Below are 21,336 nucleotides of genomic sequence, written 5' to 3'. Positions count from 1 at the left end.
ACGTTTTCTCGTCAAAAAATCGTTTTGCTTTCCCGATAGCCACTTGTTTATTTCTAGGGATGACCCGTTGTTGTGCTTCTTATAATGGGAGCAATGGATGGCCTACCAAGCACGTGTGAAAGATCTTATTCATTTGTACACTCGAAAAATCTTCGAGCTCACAATGAAAAGTTCGTTTTCATTACGTCCAAAGTCAGAGCCGCCACTAGGCTTTTTTACAAGAAGGGTTAACTTGGTTTTGTAGCTTCCGCGCTATGCTGTTCTGTAAGCATTGTGATTGACTCGCATCGCAAAGACCTATGTTCGACCCCCCCAGTGACGGCATGGTGGGCGGCTGAACATTTAAAATTCACGCATAATGCAAACTCCTAACTAGAACATGGCCTGCTGCTGTCTCAGCGAAGAGAGAGATTAGATTTCTCATCTTCATCACACATTCTCATTCTATATTTTCAATCATGTGTTGAAAGGGCTATGAGGGTTCCATACCTCCCCCGCCTCCGAGTGTATTTTTAAAGGGGGGGGGATCAGAATTTTACTAGATGTTTTGGTGGGAAATGGCAGAAAAAATTTTGAGCCCCCCCCCCCCCAACTGGAAAAGTAGAGGTGGAAGTTGTTGCTGATTTTTTAATGCAGTACTACCATTACTTAACAGTACATGCACCTCGTACATATTTCTCCACGGACTTTCTAACCAATCGGCACATTTTCTACTGTCCTCGTGGAGTGCATAACTCAAAAATACAATTTTCTAAGTTGTTGTATTTTTGAAATTAGCAACTGATTTTGAGAACTAAGTTACACTTATATACACCTCACGTGCAACCGACATCAAGGGACTGGATACAAGAATCACAGAAGTGATCAAGACTGCTCCGCAATCGAAATCTACGTGTGAGATGGAGTTCCTAGAAACTCCACATTTACATTATTTTATGGCCTGAAAATCACAATTTTCCTCAAGGAAAAATTTTGGTACCGGAAAAAAATCTACATAATGCACACCGATTTACTGAAGACAATTGTTTTTGTTTCGTAATGCCCTGTTTACATTAGTTTTCGAAAGACGTTTAAACGTTAAGGCGTTTATGTTAAAACGAAGCAATCATACTGAACTTTTTTGTGGGATACAACAGAAACAGCTATATTGGAAGGTAATACATGTCTCAGTGCGTACATTTAAAGTTAGACATGTAGAATTACGTTAATTCGCAAGGTCACATCGATTTGTCTTGCGTCGACATTGGATGTTTCGAAAGTAATACAATAATGGGTGACTTGTGTGTTTTGGCTACAGTCTAAATATAAACCCATTCTATTGGTTAAAGAAATCACGTTAATTGAAAAACAAGAAAAAATTCGATATTATATAATTCACCAATTTTAAATTTTTTCTCTCACAACAGCAGAATTTTAAAGTGTCTGTAAAAATATATGTGATGGATATTGAATATCGTAAGTAAAATTTCATTTTTTTTTTTCAGTATGTTGGTTCACTGATAAAAACTGTAAAATTTAGAATTTATTTGTTTCTGCTTTGAGATTTGATCTTATAGTAAAATCAATTTTAAAAGATAGTATTGCTTATAGTATCCGACTACGTTGTAAACGACATTTTTGAAGAAAATATCAATTTTTTTTTAATCTTATGAAAGCGATATTCTTTGTAATTCCAAAACTGGCCTTGTTTCGTTTATATGATGCTTAGAATCACAGTTACGTCCACTTTTAGTGTTGCGTTTGTACATGCGTACAAGTAATCCGTGAATAGAAAGTTTAAACGTGTTTTATACGAAGAATGATATTTCTGACATTTATGTTCTAATACATCGTTTTTCTAAAAGCCCTTTATGCACACTGTGAAAAAACTTGTGCTTCCTAGGAAGCTTTCAAAGCAGATGGTGACACGAAGAGTTATGAAATGTCAAACCAGAACAAAAAACTGAGCTTGCCAGGTAAACAATGAGAAGAAAAAAACGTTTCATCAACTTTGATAACATATAACCCTATATCTTATTGAGGTTATAGCTCAGTTAAGATATACGGTTTTGATTGTAGATACATACTGTCCCTGTCAATAGACCCTTTAGATTGCCCAGTAACATCATGCAAGGAGTAGCGTTATTTTATTTATTTTTTCTTATTGATATGTTACTCGTGAATATATGTTACGTTGCATGTGCCGACAGGGAATAAACTTAAAAAGCAAATTATGCATCAACGCCCACCACAAGGAGAGAACATACAATTTTGCATATAGCAGTCAAAATGACTGCTCTTGGCCGGTCTAGGTATAAGCGTCGATATCTTCCGAACAAAAACTTCAATATCTTTAAATTTTTGTACTCAGAAATAATGAAAAATCACTAAAAAATGGAGTGTGTATGTTAAATACTACCGAGATTATAGCGTTTTCAAAATAAAAAACCGTGAAAATAAATATTTTACAAAATTTTTGACACTGCTATGCTGATATAGAATGTTTACATATCTAAAACTTTTTTTTTTGAAAATTTAAGCAACATTAAGAAAAACAATATATTCTTAATACATTGCGCTCATGTTGAAGTATCATGATATCAATGAAATTGCATAAAAAATGAATTGAAAAATAGAAAAGAAGCTCTTTAGCGCTTCAAAATAAGACAAAAGATTGAAATTCGATCGGCAATGTTAATTGAAACTAAAAACAATTAAAATTAAATTGTGTTCATCATTTTTGTCGCACCACGGCCATTTTATGCACACGAGGGCTTATTAGAACGGGACCTACAATTTATTGCCGATTCCGAACGGCAGGCTTGTTTTTTATACTCATCGAGAGTTTGGTGTGCTAACTCCCTCGATGGGGTACTCCCTACGGTAGCAATTTTTGCTGCGGTCAAGTCGCCGTTTTTTGTTGTACCCCTGTATCAGGAACGTTTTCTGACAAGAACGAAACCGGGTATCGAACTCGCGACACCTCTAAACATCATTTGGTACTTTAGGCGAGTATCTTATCGACCTGGGCTACCGCGCCCCAATTGTGTTCAAGGTTCGTCTTCCAATTTAAAATTTAATTTTTTGGAAAAATAAAACGAACACTTTACATTTTTTATTTTTTTTATTAAATGATGTATAAATAATTTTATTAATGAATATCAATAAATTTTTTAAATTTTTGAGTCAATTTAACCGCTGCCATGTTACTTTTTAGGCGCAAGATGTTATTAATGCATTGTTTTCTTAATGGATTTGACACTATGTATATATTTTTTGGAGACATAAAATGTATTGGCATAGCATATGCAATAGAAAATATATGCAAAAACTTCAAAATAAATCAATGTGTACATATACATACATATAAATTTAATATGTGATGTTTTTAATGATATTTCTATTACAGCATAGTTTTTGAGGCTTATTGGCCATGTTAGAGAGTATGAGACCCATTCCCCCACAACCCATCTAGTACATAAGTAAGAGATGTCAATATAAGTGTACCTGAAATTATTTCAGGTTTATGGATGAAAGCCATTTGTTGAATCGATATAAGAACATTATTAAATAAAACATTTACAATTTCCGATAATTTAACAAAGATTTTCTATATTCAATATATTGAATATAGAAAATTGCATTGACAAACATCTAAAAACGTTTTCGCATTTTCTAATCTAAGAGGAATGATGAATATTGGGTACAGGCTAAATGGGATACATAAATCTGCCATGCGAAATTGAAAATAAGAAAGCTAATTGTACCAAGTTTGAATGATGCCGACGACAAATTATAAAATATTTCTTTCACAGTGTATTTTATCAACATAATTTACTAAAATTTAAAATATAAAGTGATAGTTAAAAAAATTTTAAATATTCGTTTTGAATATTTTAAAAGTTTTAATTTATTTTTCTCAAAATTATTACTATTATATTTTTTATTGGAAATTTTAAATAAAATTAGATGATAATGAGAGAGAGAGATAATGTAATTAAACATTGCGATCAAACGACCATGTGTGAAAACAGACAGAATTTTAGAATTACAAATTCGAAGTTGGAGTACAGCGCCTGTGTTACAGCCATGAAATAGCTATAACACATTATATTAATCCTGTATTTACACATTATATTAATCATGTATTTACACATTATATTAATCATGTATTTAAACATTATATTAATCATGTATTTACACATTATATTAATCATGTATTTACACATTATATTAATCATGTATTTACCCATTATATTAATCATGTATTTACACATTATATTTATCATGTATTTACACATTATATTAATCCCATATTTACACATTATATTAATCATGTATTTACACATTATATTTATCATGTATTTACACATTATATTTATCATGTATTTACACATTATATTAATCCCATATTTACACATTATATTAATCATGTATTTACACATTATATTTATCATGTATTTACCCATTATATTTATCATGTATTTACACATTATATTTATCATGTATTTACACATTATATTTATCATGTATTTACACATTATATTAATCCCATATTTACACATTATATTAATCATGTATTTACACATTATATTTATCATGTATTTACACATTATATTTATCATGTATTTACACATTATATTTATCATGTATTTACACATTATATTAATCCCATATTTACACATTATATTAATCATGTATTTACACATTATATTTATCATGTATTTACACATTATATTTATCATGTATTTACACATTATATTAATCCCATATTTACACATTATATTAATCATGTATTTACACATTATATTTATCATGTATTTACACATTATATTAATCATGTATTTAAACATTATATTAATCATGTATTTACACATTATATTTATCATGTATTTACACATTATATTTATCATGTATTTACACATTATATTTATCATGTATTTACACATTATATTTATCATGTATTTACACATTATATTTATCATGTATTTACCCATTATATTTATCATGTATTTACACATTATATTTATCATGTATTTACACATTATATTTATCATGTATTTACACATTATATTTATCATGTATTTACACATTATATTTATCATGTATTTACCCATTATATTTATCATGTATTTACACATTATATTTATCATGTATTTACACATTATATTTATCATGTATTTACACATTATATTAATCCCATATTTACACATTATATTAATCATGTATTTACACATTATATTTATCATGTATTTACACATTATATTAATCATGTATTTAAACATTATATTAATCATGTATTTACACATTATATTAATCATGTATTTACACATTATATTTATCATGTATTTACACATTATATTTATCATGTATTTACACATTATATTTATCATGTATTTACACATTATATTTATCATGTATTTACCCATTATATTAATCATGTATTTACACATTATATTTATCATGTATTTACACATTATATTTATCATGTATTTACACATTATATTAATCCCATATTTACACATTATATTAATCATGTATTTACACATTATATTTATCATGTATTTACACATTATATTAATCATGTATTTAAACATTATATTTATCATGTATTTACACATTATATTAATCCCATATTTACACATTATATTAATCATGTATTTACACATTATATTAATCATGTATTTACACATTATATTTATCATATATTTACACATTATATTAATCATGTATTTACACATTATATTAATCATGTATTTAGACATTATATTTATCATGTATTTACACATTATATTTATCATGCATTTAGACATTATATTTATCATGTATTTAAACATTATATTCATTGTGTATTTACACATTGTTATTTATTATGTCAATAAGTAAAATGATTCATAGACACTACCACATTAAACAAATGTGTTCCATTTAGATGTTGCATATTTAAAAGAAAATTCTTCAATGTGTTAGTGTCTATAACTGATAGTGTATGTAACTTTTTATTCTGTAACTGATGTACTTCATGTGTTTTTTATGTGTTTTTCATTTTTTTATTTCTAGTTTTTTTCGTTTTTGGTTTTGTCACTCTTTGATGCTTTTCGAATTCCAAAGTTTGTCGAGCCAAAAAAGTCAGAGGAACGGATGATAAAATATGCCTTTTTGTCGGCTTACCATCATCAGACATATTTTTGCCCTTGGGACAAATGGGAGGGGGTCCCCCCCCCCCCTTGAGAAAGACCTATTTATTGTTGCAAAAATTACTCTTTTTTTTCGCCTTCGTTCTAATTTTTCAATTGTATATATTTCGATGAAAATTGATACATTTTGCATAATAATATACATATATATACAGTATAGATGTTACCGGCAAAGTATGAAATCCAGGCATTCTATAAAATGCCTAGGCATTCTATACTTTGCCGGTAACACACACACACACACACACACACACACACACACACACACACACACACACACACACACACACACACACACATGCATATATATGTATCCAGTTGCCCCCCCTCCCCCCGTATTCGAGGGGGTTACGTTCCGGGGGTGACCGCGAATAATCGAAACCATAGGTTTTTTTTTGGTATATATCCCGTTTACCGTCGCCACAGTGGTGGTCGGCTTCGAGCCGGTCTCCCCATTGAAAAGTTTCACCACTAAGAGCAACAGGCCTACAACGATACAATTATTCAATCATTACACTCCACTCATAGTTAAAAAAAAGCTGGTGGCAGATGGCAACACTACACACAAAACAAGCATTACACAGAAACAAACTTCACATCAGGTTTCACTACACGCACATTCCAACACGTACCAATTCGTTAGAGGTTCCGCAAAGGAATATGGACGAGGTACATGTATGGTTTAGTAGTAGTAGTAGTGGTATATCTCGTTCACTAACATCATGAGGAAAAAGCAGGATAACGCAGAGGTATAAGGGAATTTAAAAGAGAGCGCAACGATTGTTGGCGATATTCTCTGTAAGAACATCTGTATATTCAAGTACATTCAAATCACGCGAGTACACAAACCACTGGTGGGCCCCGTCTAAAATTTTAGTTGGTCCACGAAACAATTTTGAAAAAGTATTTCACTATTTCAAATTACACTTTAGGACGTGCGGTTAAACATAATATGTATAGATATTATGTAATGCATTATTGATTTTGCTGCTAGACTATAACCAAGAACGCAGAAAGTATCTCGTCACCATTGATTGGTGCTGAGATACTTTCATATTCGAACGCATGCACCATACATTCGAATTAAATTTATCAGTGTTTTTCATCGATGTGTTGACGCCTGCTGGCCGGAGATTGAACACCCCCCCCCTCCCCCGTTATATGGCAATCATTATGGATCGGAATATGATACGAATACAAGGCAGAAAAGTAAAATTTCGGCGCAACTATATACAGTACCACTTTTTTTTTCTTTTGTTTGTTTCTGATTTATTAGTAATGGCATGGGGGAGGGGGTTAAAGGGGGGGGGTAAAAAAGTTAGACTGACTGAAATGGGAGGGGGCGGCAAAATTTGTATAGCCCACAGGCGAAAAAATCGTAAATACGGCCCTGCATTGTGGCCGAAGGTTAATCCAACCCGAGGTGACTGTTCCTCTCTTGGGAGCTGCCACGGCTCTAGAGATGACAGTAATGTCATTACCGAGCCATCCTAAACGTGCACAAATCCAATGTTGTAAACAAAACACATCAATGACGATTTCTCAGTGTTACAAAAAAAAAAAAAAAAATCCAGTAAATGGGAAAAAACCGCGAATACGGAAATCTTGAATATGGAGACCCCGAATATGAGGGGGGAGGAAACTGTGCCATGTATACACAAAAAGGAAATTATTTGAAGGAAAACAACAGTTTTTCCCCCTTCAAATAATTTCTTTTCCTGTATGGTTTTTGAATGAATAAGTGAGCAGAACCAGTGTTTTTGTCATTTGAAAATTTATTTTAGCTATTTCTTCATTCTCTATCTTAGTATCTCTAGATTTTTCCCACCAAAATTTTTGTTCCTACTATACATATACAGTCAAACCTCGTTAATGAGTCACTCTTGGGAGAGCAAAAATATGACTTAGTAAGCGGAGTGACTCGTTAAACGGAGTAAGCCATAGCTGGCCAATTCCTGCCTGAGAACAATTGGGACTTCCAAAAAAGTGATCCGTTAAGCGGAGTGACGTGTTAACCGGGTGATGCACTAACGAGGTTTGACTGTATGTATATAAATATTTGCAACTAAAATATACCAAAAAGCTGTGGTTGCAAGACTAAGAAATGTTGTAAATATATGTATGTATTATATACATTTATATAACGTATCATAATATAATTAATCTCATCAAATTTATATTTCAATTTACTGTAATTATTATTCGATTTTGAATTTGAATATTCTTGTTATTGATTTTAGAATAATATTCTTGATTGAGAGACCAATGTGTTACTCTCTCTCTCTCTCTCTCTCTATGTGTGTAATTGTAATAAATACAATAGAACCTCATTCCTCTGACCTGAATGTTACCGAGGTTCAGGAGATTTAGAAAATATCCAGGAAAACATCAAAGATTTAAACGAGTGTAAAACTGGATAAGAAGATATGTCAGGCTTTTTTATAGAAAAATTGAAACTAAACTAAAACGCCGTGAACGAAAACCGTATACTCTATTGAAAATTTAAGTGAAAAAATTAAAAACATTAATGTAGGAAAGTAACATGTATCAATCAAATTCATGATATATATTTTTGTGTCGTTTTTCAGGTAAGGCATCCCTGATGACTCCATTGCAAAATTTCGTAAAGCTGACATTTATGCTTATATCTATGAATGCATTTGTTCAAAGTGGAACGAGTAGTAAAGTATTGCAAACAAATTCTGGAGCCATTCGAGGGGTGGTATTACCTGCATTAGACACCGAAGTGGATGCTTACCTCGGAATTCCTTATGCTCTTCCACCGGTTGGCGAACGTAGGTTCCAAAGACCGGTTCCGATTCCTCCATGGTCCAGCATCTACAATGCCACAATGAAACCACCACCATGCTATCAATACATAACCGAAGAACTATACTACTTTCCGAAGAAAGAGAATCTGACTGAAGATTGTCTGTATCTCAATGTCTGGGTGCCACGTTCCCGTACGGAAAATTCTAAAGCGAAAGCCATCATGGTCTATATCCACGATGGGGCGTTCAACTCCGGATCTACGGATATGGATCAATACGACGGAGCAGTTTTAGCATCATATGGAGACATCATAGTAGCTTCCACCAATTTCCGAATCGGTGTTTTTGGTTATTTTACAGCATCCATAGAAGGCGCCAACGGCAATATGGCAATTTATGATCAGGTGTTAGCCCTCAAATGGATCAATGAAAACGCTGGTATTTTCGGAGGAGACAACCGTCAAATAACATTATTTGGACAAAGTTCCGGTGGTATGACAATTAGTGGTGTAATGCTTTCGCCATACGCTCAAAATCTCTTCAAACGAGGAATTATCGAAAGTGGAGCGGCACTTATACCTCTTTTCTTCGACGCACCCAAGTTTCAAGCCAAAATGTCCAACTCCTTAGCTGTTCTAGTTGGTTGCGCTGGAGACACTGTCAATATCACCAGTGATCCTGGAAAAGTTGTAAGCTGTCTGAAACAGTTACCTGCGTCTCGGCTATCGCAAGCAGAAGGATTAATAAAAATGACATCGGGAATTATATCATTTTTTCCTATTTATGGCGACGAGGTAATTCCTTTGGAAACATCAGAAGCATTAAGACGTCTGCCGTTCAAAGGAAAAGACGTACTTATGGGTATAAATGCAGATGAAGGATCATTTTTCCTGACAGCAGCTGCTCCACAATATTTTGGCAAATATGGAGTTGGCAGTGTTGAAAGGATCAGCAAGTCACTAGCCAATTCATTGATATCAGGAATATCTAAACTTCTTGGCGAAGAAATTGCAAATGAAATCGCTGACTACTACATGAATTATATGAAAACCATAGATTACAGAAAATCCTTGTATGATCTCCTCGGTGATTTTATGGTCAGCTGTAGCACAATTCTTTACGCAGACTTGTATTCTTTAAATGCTGAGAAAACGTATTTTTACCTATTTTCGCACATGTCTAGTCAAAAGCTTACCGCCGATTGGATGGGAACCACTCATAGTGCTGAAATCGAATACGTTTTCGGTGTACCACTTAGGAAAGGGTCCAATTACACAGAAGAAGAGAAAGAACTCAGTCGAAGTATCATGAGTAGATTCGTCTCATTTGCTAAAACTGGGTGAGCAATTCAAATTAAATCCCGTTTTAACGAACACTTTTCTAATACCCCAGATAAGTTTACGTAAGAACAATGCAAAAACCTAGAATTCCTTTATGGCGAAATTTCATTATAACCAAGTGATTCTTCCGCTTTCTTGGAGTTTGTTATAACGGGATTTGACTGTATTAACGATGATTTCATGTTCGAAACTTAATTTCGCTCGTGTGATCTATGGATTTTCGATTTCTTAGAGCGGATTGTAGAGCGCTGCACATTACCCCCACCTTTTTTCTCGTAGGGTACGCCTTACTTTTCAAAACCGTACAGTACGGGATGAAATATTCAGGGATTGTGAATGCGCGTCCTCACCATATGTTGTTATGGCAATGAAAAAATGCCACATGAGACATATTGTGCGCCTTTGAAACGTGCGGCCCTGACTTTGTCAAAACACAGTTGAATCCTATTTTAACGAATACCGATATAGCGAAAACCTCGTTTTAACGAACACTTTTCTGATCCCCCAGATAAGTTTACATAGGAACAATGCAAAAACCCTAGAATTCCTTTATAACGAAATTTCATCATAACCAAGTGATTCTTCCGGTTTCTTGGAGTTCGTTATAACGGGATTCGACTGTTCTTTTTTCTTTTGGTTCCGTATATCGCCCAAAATGCATGAAGATAATATCACTTGATAAGATTTATAATACCAGGACCATTGTAAATATTTTAAATAAGGTATATTTGGAGAAATACCGCCCACTCACAGAGGGCCTCTACAGTTGCCGTTGAAAGGGGCTTAGCCTCGTGCCCGGCGTTACACTTTTGAATTTGGATTTGGAGAAATTACTTTATTTTTTTTTTACTTTTTGCTTAATGGGCATCATTTAAAGCATGTTTTGAAAACAGTAGCTCACCGGCAGTTGATGTGTCAGGTTGTGGGTGAATAATGGAAAACATGTCCAAGAAAAATCTCTACTTTACTGAGGTCTCTGGGCTGGACATTGCGGAATTAGGAGAGTTTCAAAGAGGCGAGATATCTGGTCATTGCCCCTGAGTGAGTTAAATATAGTGTGCATTGTTAAATAGGCAGATGTCACAACATATTGAGTACCACGCCATGTGAGGTACGAGTGACGAACTCGCATCGGGAAGACCTGGGTTCGAACCCCACCAAACGTCACAGTGGTGGTCGGTGAAGTTGGTTGTCTCTGGTTCCCAACTTCGAGCGGAGCCGATATCCCCGTTAAAAGTCTCGCCAAAACAAGCAGCCTACTACGTAAATAGAGGCCTACAACGGTACGAATATCCAACCATCACAAATTCACTCACAATTTGAAATCAAAATGACAACACTGAAAAATCAGGCACAACGTTAGATACGCAGTTCATATTGATTGTTAGGTACAGATACACTTTGTTCCAGACTCTGCCACGAAGCTGGGCTGGAAGAGACCTCGGCACTCCGGTGGCAGAGTCCTCACGTTCATCCATTCAGAATATTTGAGTACGGTCTGTGTTGAGAATACCTATGAATTAGGGGGGGGGGTCATTAAAGTATTACGTCAGCATCGATTGGAAAAGAGGGGGTTTCCAATTTGCTGATATTTGATGACGGGGGGAGGGGAGTTTGGACGATGCTTACGTCATCAACCACCTTTTATAAAAATATGAAATATTCTTAATGACATCTCACTTGGTGCGACAAAAACGGGAAAACCTTTGCCTTGTTTGTGGGCACCTGAACTAACATTCTACCTATTGATAATTCCCTTACAGAGCCACTTTAGTGATCTCTAAATGTCACTCAGATCCTTCAAGTGATCTGGAAATATGTCTGAGCCACTTAAGTGCCCTGGAACTGTGGCACGCGTCACTCAAGTGATTCGTAATAATGTCGCAGATCACTAAAGTAATTTGGAAATGTGCTGCGGGTAACTTAAGTGCTCCAAGACTATGCCACAAGTCACTCAAGGGATCTTTAAATATGCCACGGATCGCTTACGTGTTCTGAAACTGTGTCGCGGGTCACTTAAGTGACCTGTGAATATTCCACGGGCCTACTTGATTGATCTGAAAATGTGCCACGGCCCGCTTAAATGCTCTGGAATTGTGCCAGTAGTCACTTAAGCGGTCTGCAAATGTGCTTCTTTGGTTCATTTTTACAAAATTAGGTTTGGAAGTGCTAGATACATCAGATAACCCCCAGGGCCAGATTCGGTCCGCGGGCCAAGGGTTTTTACTATGTATGGTTTATAGGGTGGGGTTGCAATGAATTTCTTAAAAACAAATTTTCAGGTCTCAGCTAACAAATACCATTGAAATTAACAGAAATTGGTTATAATAACGTATAAAGGTAATTTCGAAATTTTAATTTTATTTATTATGTTTTTGCATCAAAAAATAATTTTTTTTTTGTTCGTCTACAGGGAGGGGGGGGGGGCACAATCTTCCTTATGTCCCCGCCCCCCCCCCCATTCACGTACGTTTCTCATCCCATCAATATGTGTTAGGAGGTAGGGGGCCGGAGCTGCAGAAAATTTTCTGACAAGTGGGGGTCAGTTTTGCTGCCCTCTGCTGACGGGTAGGGGCAAAAATTGAAAAAAAAAAGTCATATTTGCCTAAGGTACAGAAAACAAACTTACCCTGATTAGTTACCTTTTTCAATATAATCGATTATTGTTTGAAACCTGAAAACTCTGATTTTAGTGCCGACCATGGTTCGTTCTACTGACAAGGAAAGGGTACTAAGGTGACGTCTTTAAAAGTTATAGGAAAACTACCACTGATTTTACTCATTTGAATGTACAAAAAAGCACAGAAAACTCCGGCTAAACTATTATGGACCACTAAAAAAAAATTATAAATATCAACATTTTGTACGCCAATAGAGACCAAGAAGGAATTTGAAAGTCCCGTAAAACCAAGATTGTTAGAGTGACGTCATTCAAACAACATTATGATGAAGCACAGCACATACACTGGTGTAAGAAATTAAGAGAATTTGCAGACTTGGTCGATTATCTCTAGAACTACTGTACCGATTTTAATGAAATTCGATATGTACATACATTGATACAATACAAAACAAATAACCATTCAATAATTGTAATACACACGCATGATCGTGCGTAACACTCGTTGGAGTCGGAAGGTATGAAACAGCGGTTGCAGAATAAACAAAAAAAATGGGTTAATAGGGGATATGGTCCCCTCTTACAGATATACAGGTCTCGCAGCGTGATTTCATACTTGAAATAAGGCAGTTTATCATTTCTTGTGGCAATTGGTACCACTCGTTCAGCAACGATGTTTTCATTCTCTGGATGGTTCCCGGAGGAGGGTTGCGAGTTGCAATTGCCTCCCCAGAGCCTCCCAGACATGCTCTATAGGGTTAAGGTCTGGAGATCTGGCTGGCCAATCCATCCGGCGAATATCCTCACTCTCTAGAAAATCGTCGAGCAGAAGAGCTCTATGTGGCCTCGCGTTATCGTCCATCAAAATGAACTCAGGGCCAACTGCACCCCTGAAAAGGCGAAAATAGGGCTCCAAGACCTCATCCCTATACCTCACACCAGTCACGTTGCCTCTTTCAAAGACATGGAGAGGTGTGCGACCATCCAACATGATGCCTGCCCAGACCATTAAACCTCCGCCATAATGGTCGATTTCGCGGACATTGGAGGGTAGGTAGCGGGTCCCTGGTCCTCTCCATATCAACGTACGGCGAGAATCGGTGCTTAGGCTGAACCGGGACTCATCAGTGAAGAGAACGGTCGCCCATTGATCCATACTCCAATCTCTATGCTCTCTGCTCCATGATAAGCGGATTCTCCTGTCCGTAGAAGTGAGCGGGACGCAAACAGCAGGTCAAATCCCTCTTAAAGTATTTGTGTGCTTTAACGCATGCAGTGCTTGAAAGATTTCGCATCCGAAAGCACACGCAAATTAAAAAGTATTTTCTGATATCAGTGAGTTGGTAATTGGCACATTTGGGAAACGAATGTCCCATGAAGACAACTACATCCACATCTTGGAAATACGAGAGAAAGTCTCTTTGTTTTTCCTTGGGTTCGTTTAACTGATGGTTGAATTCAAAAAAAATTTCAATTTTAATTGATTTTTCAAAAACGTTAAGGCAACTTACTAAGTGCGGGACACTTTTTTTGAAAACACAGGGATTTTTAAAAACCAATTGGGGTTTGAATAAAAGTACTGTACTGCATGAAATAAAAAAATCCAGTGAAATTTCTGAAATATCTCTGAAACTTTTTGAGATATTCTAAATTATGTCCTCAAAATTGGCTCATTTTCAGTACTTACGTGCAAACAACCCTCTCTCATGAAGTCTTTTGGAAACAGTCACCCTTGATACACGGGTTCCTGTGGCTGCATACAAGGCACGAGAGAGCTGAGAAGCTGTAGCACTCCTGTTACGCCTCGCTATAATCGACAAATGGCGATCTTCTCTGGCCGTCATGGCTCTTGGACGAGCTTGCCCAGGCTTTCTCTCGATGGATCCGGTATCCTGGAACTGATTCCATAAGTTACACATGACGCTGGGCGTTAAATTGAACTCTCTACAAATCTGGACTTGAGATTGGCCTGCTTCTAGCCTCCCCACCTCATTCCATCATCAAAACGTTAGTGGTTACTCATTTTTACTGTTACAATTTGAAATTAACCGATTGCTGCAAAATAACACCGAGAAATTCGCCGAGGTGTGCTAGCGAACGAAATGCGTCTTATTTTACGCGCGCTTATAAAGCCTGTTTCTCTACTGGCTCCGCACACACACACACGTGTACGCTTACGTATTTGACGTGCAAGATTTGCATTTTTGTCTAGAAGCAGTGATTTCACATTCAGTTCAGTTCAGTTTTCATGAAATTCGATAAAATATACAAATTCTCTTAATTTATTTCACCAGTGCACAAAGAACGTAGAAATGTTCGTAAGTCGAAATTGTACCATCAAGTATTTAGCTCAGGGGTGCTCCTATATTGTGCTGCAAGACGTTCCAGGCAATAGAACTGTATAGCAAACAGCGATATACTACTCTTTCTCGAATGGCACATTTTGGATCCCAGGTTGCCACTAGGTGCTTCAAGATCAGTTTCTGCAACATATTCGAAATTACAATATAGTTCTGAAGGATAACATGAAAATTGGGTTATATAGTTGCATGTTTGATGGCGCGGTCGTGTGAGCATCGTGGTGGGCCGAAGCAGCAGCCATGCATCTAAACTATATCTAAGTTTCAGTACATGCACTTATATCGCTCAACGGTTGATTTTGAAACTCAACTAGATTTTTCTCTTGATTCGTGTCCGAATGCTACGATACAGCACCTGAATCAGTAACATTACCTGTTTATACTGAAATTTATATTATATGAATGAGAAAATTTCATTATATTTGATGAAATCTGTATGACGTTTTTTTGGTGTTTTCAGAACTCCCGACGTGTCAAATGGATTGCGGTGGCCAAAGTACAGCTACGAATACCCCGTGTATCTCGAATTGAGTCACGAAGAAAAAATCAAAATGCACCCAAATCGAAGATGTGAATTTTGGCGAGACAGATTTCGTGCAAATATATTCGAATCTTCTATTATAGACTCTGAAAAACCTGTTGAAGCGAGGGTTTCAACTGCGGGTTTCAAATAGTTACTTGTATCGTAATTTTTTTCTACTGTTTTCATCTGTCATTTTGTGTTCTTTTGAAATGTGCTATCCGAAAACGAATGAATTGATTAATATCAAACTGCACAGTAAAATTTAGAAGCATTACTACATAAAAGCATGTTATATAATTTTTACAGATATCGTGGCAGCCTTTCTTTCACGAGGTTATGTCGAGTTGAGTTCACTCTAACAAAGAACAGCTATCGGTACAAAAGTAATTGGTGGCTTCTTCGTGAAATGTGAATAAACTTTTATATGGTCCCTACTTCCTTAACTCCGGCCATATCGCTATATTGCAATTTACTGCCTTTAACAAATTGGGTTGTAAATGAAGGCACCACCTAGCGGTGGTTTCCTTAAGCTCGTTAGGAAAAAATATCGTTATCTGCATTCTTCCTCCAGGTTGGAACCTTGGACATTACGGCAACCTTCATGGTGTTAGATGAGCATGTAATCACGACGCCAATCGGGCATTCGTATGATATTCCTTCTCACAATCGAATTAATTTTTCGTGATTATCAAATTTTAAAACATTTTTTATATACAGTCTAATCCGGTTGCAACAACATTGAAGATTCTATGGAATTTTGTCGTTATATGTCGTCACAACCGAGGTTGATGTTTCCAGGATTTTTTCGGACAGGATTATAATCAAAAGTAATAAAATAATAATAACCATTCAGTTTTTTTTTTTCTGCATGATCAGGGTGCCATACTTGATCGAGAGGAATAAGGGAAATCGGGTTGATTAATACGAGGCAAAGCGATTCTCAAGAAGCACGTAGCCGAATCTTAGCGGCAGTGCCAAATACTGCTCATAAATGCCGCTTGGTGAAAAATTCAGTGCCAAAGCGAGTCTGCTAAAATGTATTTCATGAGAAAAAAAATGAACTTCACAAATATATGAGATGGATATCCATAGCCATATTCATTATAACACAATTTAAAAATAACGGAAATTACCTTCGTTCCTGATTCTAGTAAAGATTAGAATCAAAGTGAGCTTCGTTGAGAAAACGGGGCATTTTTATAGGGAAAAAGTTGGGAAGGGAGAAATACGGAAATATTTTGTACAGTGTTCATGTTCATTCCAAGTCGAAACGTCAAAAACATAATAAATCATTTTTTTCTTCAAACGCTAGATATTAATAGTACAACAGGCCTACCTTCCCTGGATGCGATCAGCCTCAATCTTAGAAATTTTTTGCACCATCCAAACGGAGACAAAGGCGGCATAAAATTTGTCGTTATATCCGAGTCGGTTGTTTTTCATAGACGTTATATCGACGTTCATGAGCAATTTCTAAAGGAGATCAATCCGGACCACCAGTTACTGACGTTATCGCCGAGGTGTCGTTATATATAGTTATTGTATCGCTATAAAATTTTCACATGATTTTTTGCTATGTACTCTTGAGGTTATGAATCAAAATGTAAGGTCCATCACATGTATTTGTCTAACTGAAGTGTTTTATACACGATATGTACTATGGAATTTCAAAAAAATATACACGTACATCAACATATTTGGGCACAACAACAATCCGCAAAAAATTTTGGTTCATGATATGCATCATCACCACTAGTTGAATGTATTGTGAAAAGAAAAATCATTCTCTTCCTGGGCTGCCCCGGGAAGGGGGAGCTTACCATTGACGTTTAGTTTATTTCAAAGGGGAATGTGGACTGTGCGCTCCAGTCTCAGCGTACATGTCACTGTATACATAGGGCAGGGCCGTAACCAGTTAGAAGGCAAGGGGAAGGGGGGAACTGCCCCGGGCAGCAAAATTTAGGGGCGGCAGTTTTAGGTTGGGAACCCAAAGATTTGGTGGGGAAAACTTTTTTGATTTTATTTTTACACACCATCAATGCGCTGAAAAAATTATGACAAGCTATTCTCGATATGCATAATCTCCAGAATTAGAGCGATCTTCTTTGAAATGGGCGTTGGCAGGACCGAATACAAAGCTTAAATGTTTAAAAATCCTGAGAAATATGCCATTTTATTATGAAGATATGTTTTCGAAATAATACCACAGTGGGAACGTTGATACTACAGTCGGCACTCGTTATAACGACCACCGTTCCATTACAACGAACGGTAGTATAAGTCCCAAATGTTTTCATATAACGACTATCATATATGATTTGCTTTCGGTATAACGACCTTCCCAATGTTCATTTCGATGGGACGAAAAGGGTCTTTATACCGAGCGTCTACTGTACAATGATTCTTTAATGTCGGCTAGCATTATTTCGCACATTAGCTAATTACACATTGTTCTGGATGAATTTCTCTCAAACACTCGAGATGGCAAAGCACTAAACAAAATGTAGGACAACACAGATTTTATTTTACAGAGCAACTCTTCACAACTTTCTAGCAGCAATCCGAACACGCGTTAAGCAGAGAGCCCCTGAAAGATGGCTTCTCAAGCTTACGCAACAGTAACGACTACAACTATAACAATTATTATGGAAGGTTGTTCCTTCTGACGTGCTTATACATACGAGGGAGGGAAAAAAGCCGAGAGAAGCTTCTCTCCCGATAGATCCCAGTATCTTCTTTTCCTTTCTGGAAGTTTCTCTATCGCCAAAACATCATTCGGAAAATCGGCGCTGTCCACCGAGCTTATATTATAGAGTAATATAAGCTCGGTGGCGCTGTCGCTAAACCGGTCAAGTTTGTAGCCAGCTTGGCGAGATTTACAGAGAATTGCGATAATTTTCATTTCTACATAAAATACTGAGTAGTCCAGATTATATGCACTAAAAAAGTGGAGAAATATGCTCTAAAAATATGCAAATTCGCCATTAAAAATGACAAAATATGCACTTAAAAATGCCAAAATCACATTAAAAACCCAAAATATACACCAAAAAAAATCCTGAAAAAGTTAATTACAAAGTATGCATTTAAAAAAAAATCCCCATGCAAAAAAAGCAGATATGCCTTTAAAATGAATATTTTCTGTGTTTCTCAGTGCATATTCATTTACAAAAATATCCCCATGTACATGCATAAATAATATACCGCATACTCATAAAACTACATATTTTTCTTTATTTTTAGGCACTTTTAATTTCTAGTTTGTTCTAACTGCTCAGTAACTAAATAACAGTAACAAAAGAATTTTAAATTATTGCACTAATAATTAGACTAATAATACTACTAATTACTACTAATAATTAGACTATTTCTAAAAAAAAATTGAACGTTTTTTACATATCTCTAGAAAGAGCATTAAAAATAGAACACTTGATGTGTGTTTGGAAAAATATGAACATTTCTACCAAACTCCACCTGCGGCAGAAAACGATGCTATAAAAATACAGTACCCCCCCACCTTAAGATGCGGTCATCCTTGCTTAACTAAACCTTCAAAAAGACGCACTTATTCTAAAAATTCTTTGATTTTATTCATTTATATGCATTAATGCTAAAAAGAGGCCAAAACATGCATTTGCATGTAATCTGGGCTCTAATAATGAGTATTTGCATCATTTAAAGACTATTTACTGACGTAATACTTGAACGGCCCCTTAGCAATTTATCCGGACGTGGTGCTCTCTCTCTCTCTAGCACGCAACAAAGTTTTCTTATATTTTTCAACCACAGTGCATTGTATATTTCGAGCTCGTTTCGGCGCTGATGCTTCTCAGCAACTCGTAACTATTCGATTTTTACTTGTTTGTAAGCTGTTTATGAAAGTTTCTATAATTACCAGCAGGATGGCTCAACGGTACACACACACACATACCTCGTATTTCTTGACAAGCCAATTTTTCACCCATGCATTTTTCAGGGAAATTTCATATTTCTTTCGTTTTAAACTGAGTATCAACGAAACGAAGTTTTAAATTAAGGAAAAACTTAAGATCGTTTCCGAAGTTGAAGCTGAGCAGATAAAAGCAATGTAATGTGGGCATATCTTATACCTACACTACGTTCGAATGACGATTTTTTTGAAAATTGTCGAAAATAGTTTTGTAAATTCATTTGGAAGAATGTTTTGCACAAAATCCAAAACTATTTTATTCTTCCACATGCAATAAGTAGCAACAAAGTTATGGTTGATTCAAATCATCTGGAACAATGGTTTCGAAAGCAACATACAATTTTCGAACGCGTTTTTTGAGGATTCATTTTTTCGTTACTTTATTTCACGCGGAACCTAATTTCTCATGAAATGATATTCTCATGAAATTATTCCAGATAACGTTAGCTGTGCAATGAACTAGGATCTTGGCCATATGTTTAGAGTTCAATATTTTACAGCTGTTTGAATTTAAAAAAATTGAATTTTTTTGTGAAAATTCACGTATCGCTTCACGAAAACCGCCATATCTCAGAGAATATCTTATGTATCTTAAAACTTTTAGTTCATTGCACAGACAACAGTCACAGAAACATACATGATCAAAATTATTCAAGTAACTTGTGCAGTCTTTAGTGTACAACGTTTGGCGTGAGTACTGAAAATGAGCCAATTTTGAGGACATAATTTAGAATATCTCAAAAAGTTTCAGAGATATTTCAGAAATTTCACTGGATTTTTTTATTTCATACATACAGTACAGTACTTTTATTCAAACCCCACTTGTTTTGTGAAAATCACTGTGTTTTCAAAAAAAAGTGTCCCCCGCACGTAGTCAGTTGCCTTAACGTTTTTGAAAAATTAATTAAAATTGGAATTTTTTTTGAATTCAACCATCAGTTAAACGAACCCAAGGAAAAACAAAGAGACTTTCTCTCGTATTTCCAAGATGTGGATGTAGTTGTCTTCACGGGACATTCGTTTCCCAAATGTGCCAATTACCAACTCACTGATATCAGAAAATACTTATTAATTTGCGTGTGCTTTCGGATGCGAAATCTTTCAAGCACCGCATGCGTTAAATCACACAGATACTTTAAGAGGGATTTGTCATTTCTTCGGCTTCCACAATACGTGTAATTCTACAATTTTTTTTTTAAATTACCAATTATTTGCCTGAAATATGTTAAGTAAGTAAAACTTATCCAAAAAAAAATCCAATGCCCAATTGATTTGAGTTGCTTTTCAAATTTCGCTTCATTCTTTCTTATTATATATAACGTGAATAAGTAATTTTTCCTTTAGAATCAAATTCCTCTACAAGGAATTTCTTTTAACGATTGTTAAAATTCGTGAAATTGGAAATTCTTTGTTACGAAATTTCGTTATAACGAAGCAATTCCTTCAATCTCTCGGAGTTCATTTTAACGGGATTCGACTGTATTCGAATCATCGTAAATGGTCCTGTAAAATCCCTGAAGTGCAACATCGCATATTTTTTGATTATTGACAATACTTTTTGTTTTTGCGATGGAATAGCATCGCATTTGCTCAATAT

The 21,336-nt window shown here is 35.5% G+C and overlaps 2 protein-coding genes across 3 annotated transcripts in view; one reads left to right on the top strand and one right to left on the bottom strand.

The window, feature by feature from the left end:
• The window catches only part of LOC149063786 (uncharacterized), a 471,413-nt gene that overhangs the window by 107,257 nt on the left and 342,820 nt on the right, over positions 1 to 21,336 (bottom strand). The window lies entirely within an intron of this gene.
• Positions 1,065 to 16,096, top strand: LOC149063792 (acetylcholinesterase-1-like). Its single transcript, XM_089255617.1, has 3 exons — positions 1,065 to 1,455; positions 8,765 to 10,286; positions 15,728 to 16,096. Exons 1-3 carry the CDS (start codon positions 1,440 to 1,442, stop codon positions 15,939 to 15,941), a joined length of 1,752 nt encoding a protein of 583 aa, XP_089111743.1. The 5' UTR covers positions 1,065 to 1,439; the 3' UTR covers positions 15,942 to 16,096.

Source organism: Pholcus phalangioides, unplaced genomic scaffold, assembly GCF_987345545.1.
Source record: "Pholcus phalangioides strain wild (caught in Gottingen) unplaced genomic scaffold, Ppha-v1.0 ptg000043l_1, whole genome shotgun sequence".
Lineage (NCBI taxonomy): Eukaryota > Metazoa > Arthropoda > Arachnida > Araneae > Pholcidae > Pholcus > Pholcus phalangioides.
Note: the sequence above shows the minus strand (reverse complement) of the source record. Positions and strands in the feature narration are given on the sequence as shown.

What these genes read in the sequence shown, in the direction of transcription:
- LOC149063792 (XM_089255617.1), top strand. An exon ending in GTCTCATTTGCTAAAACTGG is followed by an intron (nt 10,287 to 15,727) that starts GTGAGCAATTCA and finishes TGGTGTTTTCAG; the next exon opens with AACTCCCGACGTGTCAAATG.